This window comes from Antrostomus carolinensis, unplaced genomic scaffold (assembly GCF_000700745.2).
Source record: "Antrostomus carolinensis isolate BGI_N321 unplaced genomic scaffold, ASM70074v2 scaffold18076, whole genome shotgun sequence".
Taxonomy (NCBI): domain Eukaryota; kingdom Metazoa; phylum Chordata; class Aves; order Caprimulgiformes; family Caprimulgidae; genus Antrostomus; species Antrostomus carolinensis.
Window position 1 is genome coordinate 1 of NW_010322725.1, and position 13,925 is coordinate 13,925.

Consider the following 13,925-nt stretch of genomic DNA (forward strand, 5'->3'; position numbering starts at 1 on the left):
GCTTCTCCTCTGTGGTGGCCCTGGGAGCCAGCATCATCTGTAACAAGATCCCGGGCCTTGCCCCCCGGCAGCGGGCCATCTGCCAGAGCAGGCCCGACGCCATCATCGTCATCGGGGAAGGGTCCCAGATGGGCATCAACGAGTGCCAGTTCCAGTTCCGCAACGGGCGCTGGAACTGCTCTGCCCTGGGAGAGAGGACTGTCTTCGGGAAGGAGCTGAAAGTGGGTACGTTACCTCTCTGCTCGCTACTGACCGGCTCCCACCCGCGTGACACCAAGGGGGACACACGGGGAGTGTCATGGGGCATGGATGTCATGGATGTTGGCATTGGGAATGACCAGCTAGCTCACACCGCTTGTGCCAGCCAGGGCAGGACCGTTGCCTTGAGCATGTTCACCTGGACACGGTGGCTGTCGTTACCAACGTGACTGACATCTGTGCTTCCTCCTAGCAGGGTACTGCCCTGGCCCCTGCTGTGGTTCGGGAAAGCACTTCCACAGGTGCTCCCACCACAGAGGTTCACTGTCCTGCTCTCACAAATCCTTTCTGAAAGGTTTTCCCTTCGTGTGCGCAGGGCAGCAGCCTTTGTCATGTGCTTAAGGATGGGAGAAAGGTGTGTGGTTCTGGTTGAAGGTAGTGGTCAGAGACTGAATGCTGAGCGGGGCTGGAATTACACTTCTGGGGTGCAGGTGCCTCAGCAGTGATCCCGCCTTGATGTTTGTACCTGTTGGGACTGAGGTCCAGCAATCTGTCTCATTAGAAGAGATTTGTACCACAGAAAATAGTTATTCTATAGCAGCTACATCCAGTGCCCTCTGTCCCACCAGAAAGATGGGATGTGTTCTGGTTTGAGACTTCAGGACATTTACAAATGGACTGATCCAGTCAACAGGCAGAAGGTCCCCTTTCCACTTTCCACTTTCCTTTTTTTTTTTTTTTTTTTCCAGTTATTGCAACAGCACAAAATATATTGAAATTCTTAACTAAAGCAGGCATTAATAATGACTAACACAGGAAACAGAGCTGAGGGTAAAACTCTCATACCCCTGTACTGCAAAACACATAGTAGTGGAGCTTATTCAATGTTGGTTGATTCCACAACACTTAATATACAAAGGGCCAGGGAAAGTCTCCCAAATACAGGTACACCCATTTTTAGAGCCATCGTTGAAAACTAACCACTCACAGTACAGCGTTCTGCATCCAGAAGTTGAAGTCAGGATCTGTGGTTTCCAGCCTTGAGGTCTTCCTGCTTCCTCCCCATCTAAAATGTAAATGCAAAAAAATCAGAAAACCAGTCAAACGATGCTCAGTGTGATAGAAAACATGGATGTCTTGTGGGAATGGAAGAAGTGACTCAGGACAGACACTAGAAGAGCCCCGAGCAGTTGTGCAGCAGCTGCACTTGGCTTCTAGATTGTTGGGAAACCCTCTGGACTGGACTAGCTCCAGGCACCGCGTAGTTATATGTGGACAGATGTCAGGATATGGCCCTGGTACCTCATTTCTTTCATTCCCATGACATGCAGAGATACAGTATTGCCCCTCTGCTCTGGGACTCCTGAGAATGCCAGGCTTCACTGAACGTGTATTTTATCACATGCACGACAATATGTGTCTTCTCCAAAACTTGGAGATATTTAAGGAAAGAACAGAAAGAGAACAAGACGACTAAATGTGAAAGCCCTGTGTGAGTTGCCCATCTTTCAACACCTTTGATAATCAAACACAGTGAGTCAAGTAGGGAATGTAAAAACCAGCCTGCATGACATTGTGAAACATCTGAAAATGAACCGTTCATTCAGATTAGCTCATTGTTTCTATTCCTTGAGCTGAGCTGTTCCTGTCAGTGATCCATGCAAGTGTTTGCCACTTCTGTCAGGGAAGAGTCCGTTTGGATGGCTGACAGGTTTGGGCTCATTTAGCCTAAAAGTAACATTTCTTTACACAGAAAATGTGAGAAGGATTCCTTCTTCTCCAACAAATCATAAAACTGCGGAGTTGTTGTGGTCTGTTGTATAAACATGCACTCAGTTCCACCACCCCCCCAAAAAATTGAATTATTTAGCTAGCAGGTTATATTTAGGTCCTTTTAAAGAAAGTCAATATTAGAGGAAGTAGACTTTGATCTGTCTTTGAGGTGATAACTCTTAATATGTTCTATCTATCCATTACGAGGCTAAGATGGATAGGGCATATTCATGGTTGGTTTCGGAACACAGTCAAGCGTTGAATGGCATCCAAATTATAAAACTCATTTAAAGAATAACCAAAAACTTCAATTTTAAATAGGTTATACATTTCCATTTGAAAATAAACTTCGATAAAAATCACAGAGGTTTGAAATCTGCAGTGGTGAATTTTACTTGCATGCAAGACATGCACGGTGTCTCGAGGATTAAAATACTCAGGCCCCCAAACACTATGAAATATTATAATGTAAGCACTCCTGCTCAGGTTGTCTCCTTGTTCTTCTGCTCCTTCCCTTTCAGCATGTATAGAAACCTAGAATATGTGACACGGCTCATCTTTAAATGGTTCCCTACATTTCTCTCTGTTTCCCTAAGATCTCTGCATCGGGGTGTGCTCTAGGTTACCATCCAGAGAAATAAAGGCCAGTATTTCACTGTGGTTACAAAGGGTAAAACCTATGTGCCATAAAGCCATAAATCCAATTTGGTGCCCGCAAACAAGAGAAGATCAGGCCTGTGTGCCTTACCCTAAACAGAGAAGAGAGAGAAGTGAAGGTCTATATACCCTGTAGGACATATTTTAAGGTTAATTAAATATATACTGTACCCTTGTAGCTTTTTTAATTAGCAGCAACATCTCTAGATCCCCAGTCCTTTGACACAGTGACACAAAATACCATTCAAACAGTAACTAATGCATTAGTCCCTTTTCCAGCATTCAAAGACTGATTATATTTCTTGGCCAATTAAAGTTATGACCTCGGAAGTACGCGGAGCACCTTTGTCTTGCTGCTTGCAATAAAGTTAGCGGGCTGCACATGAGCTCATTCTGCTTGCTCTATTAGAGGCTTCGCTCTGGCTCTGGAGCCGCGCTGATGTCCTGGCTCTATGATTAGGATATGACTTCAGAATGACAGTAATGTGGCTCGCCGTGCCACCGCGCTGCTGCACGCGTGCAGTGAGCAAAGTCTGATAGCAATTCGGGAGGATGTGCTTAAGTAACTCTTATGCTAATAGGATTTGCTTGTGTTAGTCCATACAAATAAGTTCCCCTGGATACCACAGATTCTTCTGAACTATTTCCCAACCCACGATTTTGATGGCACACCAAGCTGAAGCTCTTAAAAACCAGTTCTCATTACGTTCACCTTTCTTGGATAATCTGTTTTATGAATGCTATGCAAATGTACCCAAATGATTTACATTCTCTTGACACTGCAGGGTGACTCAGGAGGCCTAATTCTCCTCGTGGCTCTGCTGTTGTGTGGCTGAGGGACCCTGGCACTCTCCTCCTCTGTGTTTCTCTTTTCCTATTTTTAAAATGGCAACAGGGATATGAGCCTCGGTGACACACTTCGAAGTCTGCAGAAGAAAAGCACCAAACCAAATTTTTCTGTATTCTGAATTCTGTTCTAGTCTGTAGCTTGTGTGTATCTGCATTTTAACAAATGCACATCTAATGTGTCTTCCAGTGCTAATGTAGCTGTAGAGTTACAGTTAGCAACCATTTCAGTTCACCCATGCTTCATCTTCGTATTTGTGATCACAGACTTGAGTTTCCTGCTCGTTACAGCAGGCTTACAACCAGTGCACAGCATATATACTCTCCATTTCTTGTGTCACTTTTATCTAGTTTGTCCTTCAAAAGTGAGATTCTTCCCTACTGACATACTGTGGATATCTTATCGTGACAGCTGGTGACAATAGTGCCAGTAACATGAAGAGAAATAACAGAGTAAAAGTGACATCAGTTTACTCCAGCTGAGGAATCGGTCCAGTTACGGCAGGAAATGATAAAGTCGCAATCAAGATCAACACAAGGATTTTTTCCCTAGACAATTCTGTAGTCACCTTATTAATAATGTAAAGTCACAAAGAGAATTTTTAAAATAACCATGGAGATGATGCAACGCTGCAATTACGGACACTTTGAAAAACAAACATATTTGTTACAGTGGTCAGCAGTTCTGGTCCTGAAGACGGCCACAATAAAAACCAAGGTTTTAAAGCAGGATGGGCCAAAAAACTCCTGCCCACCTCTCTTTGGGTGAAATGTGGTTCAAGCCTAAACATCTCAGCAGCTCGAGATGCCTTTGATAGAATCTGAAAATCAGATTTGGGCTCTGACGGATCACAGAAAGAGCAAGTGCTATGGCAGAGGCTTTTCATCATGTGCCTTAGCCCATTTTGCAGTGTGCAGCCTTATGAACAGGCAGTCAACAGGAACTTTGCTGTTTGTGATAATCACAAGGAGTAACTATCTCAAATAACTGCCTTAGGATAGGCACACATCCCATGGTATCTAGAGGACAGCACCATATTGGCATCATAAGGCAGAAATAAAGATCTACGTCCTATAACTGAGCAGCAGCACTGCCACTGTTAAATGAGACTTCCCAAGTGCCAACAATACAGACTGTTTGACTGCATCTCTACAAAGTGACACAGCAAAGTGGAAACGCCTTTCAGTGCAGCTCTGTGAAAGGAAAGGCACCACAACCTTGCAGAAGCTGTCACGGACCCTGCATGGGAGAGAACAGAGGGAAGCAGACAAGGGCTGTGAAGACACGTGGTGGTCTCTGAAGAGCACTGCAGCAAAACTGGTTTCAACCAAGTTTACATCGTGGTCTTACTAAAATGCATCAATTCTTTGGTTTCTTTTACACTGAAAAACGTTTCAGTGGGATCACATCGATACCTTCATCCATCATAGAATCATAGAGTGGTTTGGGTTGGAAGGGACCTTAAAGCTCATCCAGTTCCAACCCCCCTGCCAGCAGCAGGGACACCTTCCACTAGACCAGGTTGCTCAAAGCCTCATCCAGCCTGGCCTTCAACACTTCCAGGGAGGAGCAGCCACAGCTTCTCTGGCCAGCCTGGGACACTGTCTCACCACCCTCACAGTGATACTACTCACGTGAATAAGGAAAGCTGAAATAAAGAACAAGAATCCACATGGACAAACCAGTCTTAAACCTTTTAAGCACAGCAGGCCAGCTCAGCACCCGTGTAGGTTGTGCGGAACACCTTTGACTCAGGGATCACTACAGATGTACACATTAAACCAGGAGAGGCTGTTAGCTTGTCCTGATGCAGTACACTATTAGCTCTACAATGCCCACTGGACTGAATTTAGCAGTAATTCATTTTCCATATATTAAAATAAACTTTTCTTCTACGGCTTCAGCAACCTCAGGGAAGAGGGGACATTCCCACTCTTGCCTGTTGAAACAAATGACAACTATCCTACAAGCCAAACTCTTTAATGAGCTTGTTCAGTAGCTCTCAGGAACTCTCTTCTTTGCTCGTATGCAGAAGAGAACAAGATCTAGCCCATGCTCCTACCTGGTCTAGTAGATTTAAAAGAAAAATAATAGTGTAAAACTTCATTTTGTCACTGTGTTAAAGACAAATACTTTTGAAAACCTCCTGGTACAGGTGTGTTCAAGAGAGGATTTAATCTTCAATCATTTTCTAGAGCTTTTTGATTTTAAATACGGGTGCAGTCAGGTTTTAAAGTCTGATTCTTTGAATGACAAAATAACAGACCAAGTAAACAACCACTGGTAGATCACCATGAAAATGTTTACTGTTTTTATATTGCATGGAAGGTTACCTGCATGAGTCTGTGGGAAACTAGGTTCTAAGTGCTGCTGCGCTATTTGGTGTGGTCAATATTTAGAAGAAAGATTGATAGATACTCTGTTTTCTGAACCAGTGGTGCTATGAAACCCCTGAGATATACAGGAAAGAAATACTGTCATTTACAGGAGCCTTGCTATCTACACCAGCAAGGTCAGAATTTGCATTTCTGTGCTAAATTTCCAGCCCTTAAAACCGGTTTTTAATGTCAGTATCTTGCAGGAGAACAGTTATTTGCAGGCAGAACCGAGGCCAGGCTGAAATACGGCCTGAACATCCAAAACCCAGCATGCTGCTTTATGCCAAAAAGTCAATCTTTCTCAGCAGAGACTGTCACAGTAAGATAAAACATTGCCCCAAGGTCACTGCAGTTGGAATTCCCATCAGAAGGTTTTCATACCTGCCTTCAGATGTGTCTTGTGAGTACATGTTTCAGAGAAACAAAAAGATGAGGTTTCATTGGGAAGGCAGAGGAGCCATCTCCCACGGCAGGGCCAGCGCGCGGCGGTGTCTGCAGGGAGGCACTGGGCTGGAGGGATCAGAGCTGGGGGAAAAGGGGAAACTTGTTTGAACCCCAAACTACCAGCTGTGAACTTTGTAATGCACGTGCCTTAGTTACTTATGAGTAGTAACTTCAGAAGCTTAAAGAGGGTATTTTCAAAAATAGTCGCTATACTTGGAGTGTTTTCTCTCCAAGAATTTCTTGTGTTGATGAAACAACCTTTAGCTTGTGAAAGTGGGCAGAACCCGCTGAACCCTCAAGTGCCTCTTAGAGCAACTCTACTTATTAATTTCTTGGTACTAATCTTTGCAAAGAACACGCTGCCAATTTATAGGGAACTGTCATTTTCATTTAAAGTCAGTACAATATTTTAAGTCACCAAACCCCTCAAAACTTTGAACCATTACAGAAGGGGGAAGGAAAATAGGAGGGGGATCATAGAATCATAGAACGGTTTGGGTTGGAAGGGACCTTAAAGATCACCCAGTTCCAATCCCCCTGCCTTCAGCAGGGACACCTTCCACTAGACCAGGTTGCTCAAAGCCTCATCCAGCCTGGCCTTCAACACTTCCAGGGAGGAGCAGCCACAGCTTCTCTGGGCAACCTGTTCCAGTGTCTCACCACCCTCACAGTGAAGAACTTCTTCCTAATATCTAATCTAACCCTCCCCTCTTTCAGCTTAAACCCATTTCCCCTTGTTCTGTCATTAACTGCCCTTATGAAAAGTCCTTCCCCAGCCTTCCTGGAGCCCCTTCAGGTACTGGGAGGCCGCTGTAAGATCTCCCCGGAGCCTTCTCTTCTCCAGGCTGAACAGCCCCAACTCTCTCAGCCTGTGCTCACAGCAGAGCTGCTCCAGCCCTTGGATCATCCTGGTGGCCCTTCTCTGGACTTGTTCTAACTGGTCCATGTCTTTCTTATGTTGGGGGCTCTAGAACTGGACGCAGTCCAAAAAATAATACTTAGATTATTTTTTTTAAGCTACCATTTTTACTAATCACACATGCTAGGTTAGAGAAAGATAAAAATTAAAAACCTACTAGACCATACATAGTCTACCAAGAAGGGAGGAGACACACCTCAACATAGGCAGAGGATGAGTTCTCTTCTTCATTTTTCCTAGCTATGAGTTATGACCTCTGTAGAGAGCTGTGAAATAATGTTAGCTATGGCACATAATTGGCAAGGTACCTTGTATTTTCCATCTTTATATTTTCACAATCATATTTCAGCTCATGTCACTGCAGATAACTCCCTCTCTGACCTTTTGGCTTTAAATAGCAGAAAATACAGCCCATGTTTTCCAGTGAGATAAATAGAAATTTGTCTTTTTATTTCACAGCTTAGTCGATTTATGAGGGGGACTGACAGGGCGGGCCAGGCTATTTAGAAACATAGTTAGATCCCGAGAGGCACTGAACTGCTGAGCACCTACCGACTTCCTGTGAGTTAATCCACCCTGTGGACCTAATCTCGCAGGTTTAGGTCCTGTTTCCTGTGCAACATCAACATCATTGTGCTTCTTTTTAAAACCACGTTCTCATTTCTAATCAGTGTGAATTAAGCTTTCTAAAAACTGTTCAAATTTTAAGGTTAAACTTAAGAAAAATTAAGTTAGTGAAATTAAAACCCAAATGCAGACCACTCTGCAGCTGATACACAGACAGGCCACTTGCTGATCAGCCAAAGCCCAGTGTCACAAACATCTGTACACAGGAGCAAAGATATGTAAGAGCAGAGGAAATGGCAGGAAGATGTGGCAGGGGAGGGTGAGGTCGGCCATGAGGAAAAGGTTCTTGAGGCAGAGGGTGGTGGAGCACTGGAACAGGCTCCCCAGGGAGGTGCTCATGGCACCAAGCCTGACAAGATTCCAGCAGCATTTGGCCAAGGCCCTCAGGGACATGGTGTGAATGTTGGGCTTGTCCTGTGCAGGGGCAGGAGCTGGACTGGATGATCCTTGTGGGTCCCTTCCAACTCACAGCATTCCATGATTCTATGATATTCATGTAAGCGTTTGCAGGATTAATGCTTCAAGGTATGTGTGAGTTGTATATAATGATGCTCAGTGTTAGGAGAGCCACCTGTACTGGTAATATTGACGTTTGCAGGTACCTGTGATAGCCTTAGTGCTTCCCTTTATGACATCTGGCACTCTGCAGTGGTGGTTGACTGCACAGAGCTCAGAGACAAAGACAGCTTGGGATTGTCACGTGCATGAAGGGTCTAAAGACAGGACTCCAGTTCTTTGGAGGATGATTTGCATCAACAGAGTGTAACTGCAGAAATAATGGAAGCCATGGATGCCAAGCTACGTGCTGTCAAAGCAAATGGAGCTGCAACACGTTGCATACCTTACTGAAGCCCAGAAAAAATAGAAAAAGCAGGGAGATACTTAGGTCTGACCCATGAAGAAAAGCCTCTGTGTTCACAGAGCACTAAAGCACTTGTTTCAGCTGAGGACAGCCCCAGGTGTGGATGGGGGGAGCAGAGCCAGGCAGATGTTGGTGCTTACACCCCATTTCCAGGCTGGGTGCTGATGGGTAGCACTACTGGGGTCAGGTCTTCCTCCCTCCCCACCAGCCCCACTTCATCTGCTCTGAGCTTGAACATCGCTTATGGTAACACAGTGGTTATACCTGGAAATGCTGCCGTGGTTAGAAACCCCTATGAGATCACCAGCCTTGTAAAATGACCAGAGCAACCTCTGAATCACGGAATCACAGAATGTTAGAGACTGGAAGGGACCTCAAAAGATCATCCAGTCCAACCCCCCTGCCGGAGCAGGATCACCTACAGCAGGTCGCAAAGGAAGGTGTCCAGGCGGGTTTTGAATGTCTCCAGAGAAGGAGACTCCACAACCTCTCTGGGCAGAGAGGACTGCCAGGTCCTTTCTGAAGGTCTAACACTTGGAGTTGAGCTCTGGCCTGTGTTTAGCCTTTGCTTATTTGAGACAATGAGAAGAACACATCATTCAGGAGCTGAAGGATGGCTTACAGTTCATGTACACATACAGCACCTGTCCTGGTTCTGGAGATGTTCCAAACCCACCTGGACGCAGTCCTGTGCCACTTGCTCTGGGTGAACCTGCTTTGGCAGGGGGGGTGGACTGGATGATCTGAGGTCCCTTCCAACCCCCACCATGCTGTGATTCTGATTCTGTCCACTTTTCTCCACAATTCCTGTAGGTCTCAGGCATTCTTTCTTTAGCCAGCTTACTCATCATGAGTGGTTTTATGTGCACCCTTGCAAGTCACTGGCTGGAAAAACCTCCATAAAAACCTCTTAGGTTGACCCAGCATCTGGGATCACAATTTGCACCAATCCTCCACAAAGACCAACTGATCTGTTCATTATATGCATTTTGAAATGAAATTTTTCATTTTTTCTAAAAATTAAAAAAAAAAAATTAAGTCCAGTTTCAGTTTAAGGAGGGATCCACTGGGAACTGACTGCAAGAAGATTTAATTCCTGGGTCTCTACCCAATGCTTCTATCGGATGGGTCAGAAAATTGTTCAAGAGACAGTTTGAGTAGCTCATGCCAACAAGCACATTTTATTTAAACTCTTTCCAAAGGTCTTTTCTGATCTCTCTGCTGAAATCATACCGGTTTACTCTTCCAGCTGCTGTCTGATCTTTCTAGCCATCTGGAGAAGACTGCAGGTTGCAGGTTGGACTGCAGATTAGGGTTTTCTGCACCCTTTACTTATATTGAAGAGTGGAACCCTTGATGTTGCTATCAGTCCCCTGACTAACTGCCTGGTTTTGCTAAGAAAGAAGTGTTTTGCTTATTCTGGTCATTAGCCAGAGCGGGCTGTGTGGCTCAGATGGTGGGATGCATTGCTGCCAGTTCTGTTCTTTCCTGACCCTCTGTTTTGTACCATATCTCCTACTTTGCTAACTTTCTTTGTCCTCTTGAACCAAAAGTGCTGTTCCCACCTATGAAGTGTTTTGTGATGTTACAGTCACCATTACCTACAGCTTAAAGTAAATAAGAGAGCGTGTCGGTATTGGGTTGATATAAAAGCCTCATCTTTTTCTAATGCTAAAATCTTGAATTTTTTAATACTAAATTTTCAGAGGGAAAGTAATGTGCAGGTCTGAGTTGGCTGTTAGATGCACATAAAACGTGTAGGCTGAAAAGTAAAGGAGAGAAAAAAAAGTAAGATCCAATTATTCTCCCACATTTCTGGCTTCCACAAATCATATCAGGTCATTTCCCAAATTGTTCATCTTTGGGAATCCAGAAGTGATGAGGGTGCACCTTTCAACCTGCCCACATTTTGAGATTAGATTGAATGTGGAGCAGGTCAACCTGCTTCTAAAGCATCAGCAGAAGCTCAGAGGAAACAAGGAGTAAGGAGCAGCTGTCTGAGTGCACTTTGTTGCAGCAGTGTCTCTCTCTCTTCCATCTCATCTTTCTCCATCTCTGGAGATGTTCAAAACCCATCTGGACACTTTCCTGTGCAACCTGTGGTAGGGAACCTGCTTTGGCAGGGGGGTTGGACTGGATGATCTCCTGAGGTCCCTTCCAACCCCACCAGTCTCTGATTCCCTCTGAGATCCTCCAGGGATTTCTGCTGAAATCAGAAGTAGAGCAGCAGTAGTTGTTATTTAAAAGTGTCAGGAGAACACACATTGTCATGCTACCCCATTTGGTTACAAAAACCCTATTACAGTTATTTTGGTAGGTGAAGCACTGTCACCCAAGAGGCTCAAAATGAACTAAGCCTCCCCCTCCCGGGTGTGCTGACATTCCTGTGAGCCAGGCACGGTAATGAAGCTTAAAAAAGTGAATCATTTATGGAAAATATGGATAGGTTGATGAGACCTGACAAGCCTGTGCCACTTTATCAATACTGCACAAGTGCCAAGGCACTTCCTACCTGGATCAATTCCTCCAGACACTTGCTTTGTTTACCTTGTCATCTCCTCACTTGTAGTTTTAAAAAACTGCTAAACTTTTCCCCCCCAAAAGACAAACTTCTAAAGTAACTTAATTTGTGTAATATATTTTATGATCAAGCTTGACATTGGGTTCTGATTCTGCTTGTTCTAGTTTCATACCCTCTGCGTTGCATTTTGTTCCCCTCTAAGAAACTAAAGAGCTGCTAAGTCTTTACAATGTTGAGTGTGACATTAAAATGATCTCCCAGTGGTTTTTATTCTAGATCTTGAAAACAACTTGTGCTAGATCAGAAATCATCCAACCAAAGGAAAACCAGAACCAGATGCAAATTTGAACTCAAAATATTTTTTTTTTGCTGCTGTCCAATTTTTGCTGCTTCATGAAACAGAAATCTGGTGTAATGCGTTGTTCCCCTCTGAGCAGAGAACCCAGAATGTCCTGTGGTACCTTCCCCTGTTTATCAGTGCATTTTTCATAGTGTTTGTACTTAAAATAGTGATGATACTGCTGAGGATAAACTGGAGGAGGAACTAGAAAGATGCCCTGGCTGGTCCCTGTGGATTCACTCTGGAGTGGGACCCCACTTCCACCTGCCTCCTCTGCTCTCCCCAGGCGGCTGCACAACCCCAAATACACCTGAAGCCCAGGATTTCTATCCCGCGTTCAGAGCGTCATAAAAAGCTACTAGTTCTCGAGAGCCCCATCTGCAAAATCCATAGTCACAAAAATTCAACATTTTATGATTTTTCTTTTTTTTTTTTTAAATAAGGGAAAGCAAGAAGGAGTCTGATACTTGACTAGAAGTTCCTCGATAAACACAGTGCATAGCAGTATCAAGGGGAATATTGGCTCTGCTAATGAAAGGGCACAAAGTTGCCTATTAACACATTTTGATTATGTCATCTTGGTTTCCATTTTACATCCTTGCCATAAGGAAGTGAACATTTTTAATTAAAAGAACCATTTAGTGACAAGTACAGAAGTCTAGATTATATATATGGAAGGGATATAGCCGAGAATGAAATGCTTGTAAGATTTCTTTCCCAAGTGATTATTTTTTGGTGAATTCCAATAAACAGCAGAAATGTGCTTGTTTCATGTATAATAAACTATTGCCAGCAGCTGAGGTCTGGCAGAACTTAACTGGCGGGTGTTTGGAGAAAGGAAGCTGATCTTCCCATCTGCCCTCTCCTAATTAAGAGCCTGATTCTGATCATATTGATGCAAGAGCACATTTTGTCACTGGAGAAATAAGAGTAGGGGTAAGCTCTTGGTTTGGGACATCCAAGACTTTCCAAAGGGCTGTTTGATATACACGAGCAACCTCTGAAGAGGCCCTCTCTCAGCAGAATGGATTCCAGAAGTCTTGCAGATCCCATAAGATCCACACGTGGGAAATCCACACACCAGAATGCAAGAAAGCTTCAAGAAGATAAATTAAATCGTTGATTTAAAGTTAGAACCCCCCCAAACAAACAGAAGCCTGTCCTTATAGCCATATTGCATGAAATAATATTGGCTTCACCTCTTCCTTACAGCCCTCTGGTGAGGCTGGTACTTCACTTTGCTTTTGTCATGGTATCTACAACAGGCCAGGATTTTTTCCATCCTCTTGAGAAATTTTGAAATTAAAACCAAAACTTCTTTCCCTGAGTTTGCACGAGCGTCCATGTCGAAAAAACTGTGACCCTTACAATGTGAAAAAAGTGTTCCAATTCAGCTAGAATATTTTCAGAACAAGATTTCTAACAGAGGCTGTTTTCCTTTAAAAACACTTTTAAATGTAGAATTAAATTTCTAAATAAAAGCCCATTTCTGAGCTGATTTTTTTTTTTAAAGTTGAATGTGGATGTTTAAGCAGTTTCACCTCCAGTTCCACCTTTTTTTTTTTTTTTTCCCTTTCTTTTTGAGCTAGAACATTTGCCACCCTACGCTTTTGCTATAAAAAGTGTAGTTTGACTCTTTCTAATACCACCTGGAAATATAGCTATGAAGTTGCCCAAATAATACTTTATCTCCTACTACCTTATGGGGAGCTATCATTTTAGAGAGTGAACATCCACAAAAATCAATAGTTAGAAGAGCAGAGACCTGCTTATGCCTGCAGATTTACAGCACTTCTAATAATAACCTTCTGATGGCTGCACTGCAGGAACTTGCCGATCTTTTTCTAACTAATGTCACCATGTTGTCTCATGTATTTATGGCACTGTTCTGATTTCAGGGAGCAGAGAAGCAGCGTTTACATACGCCATCATTGCTGCTGGAGTAGCACATGCGATCACGGCCGCCTGTACGCAGGGAAACCTGAGTGACTGTGGTTGTGACAAAGAAAAACAAGGACAGTACCATAAAGAGGAAGGATGGAAATGGGGAGGCTGCTCTGCTGACATCAGATATGGAATAGGATTCGCCAAAGTGTTTGTGGATGCCCGGGAGATCAAGCAGAACGCAAGGACGCTCATGAACCTGCACAACAACGAGGCCGGGCGGAAGGTGAGTACCGCTGCTCTCCCCCAGACGCAGCCGTCTCCAGCCTAGGACTGAGGATGGGGTTAGATGTGCAGCACCCATGTGCTTTACTGCTCACCTCATACTACAGTAGACAAGTAGGCACCTATGCAAGTTATACTAGCTTGTTGGACCATCTGTCCATCAAGTATTTGTCTAAATGTTACTCTTTAC

At 44.0% G+C, this 13,925-nt stretch overlaps 1 protein-coding gene across 1 annotated transcript in view; it reads left to right on the forward strand.

Annotated features, from left to right (window-relative positions):
* Positions 1-8: 8 nt before the first annotated feature.
* The window catches only part of LOC104526798 (protein Wnt-7a), a 37,067-nt gene continuing 23,150 nt past the window's right edge, over positions 9-13,925 (forward strand). Inside the window, exons 1-2 of the mRNA XM_010170351.1 lie at positions 9-225; positions 13,465-13,736. Coding sequence (XP_010168653.1) covers positions 129-225; positions 13,465-13,736 — 369 coding nt within the window. The 5' untranslated portion in view covers positions 9-128. The remainder of the gene's footprint in view (positions 226-13,464; positions 13,737-13,925) is intronic.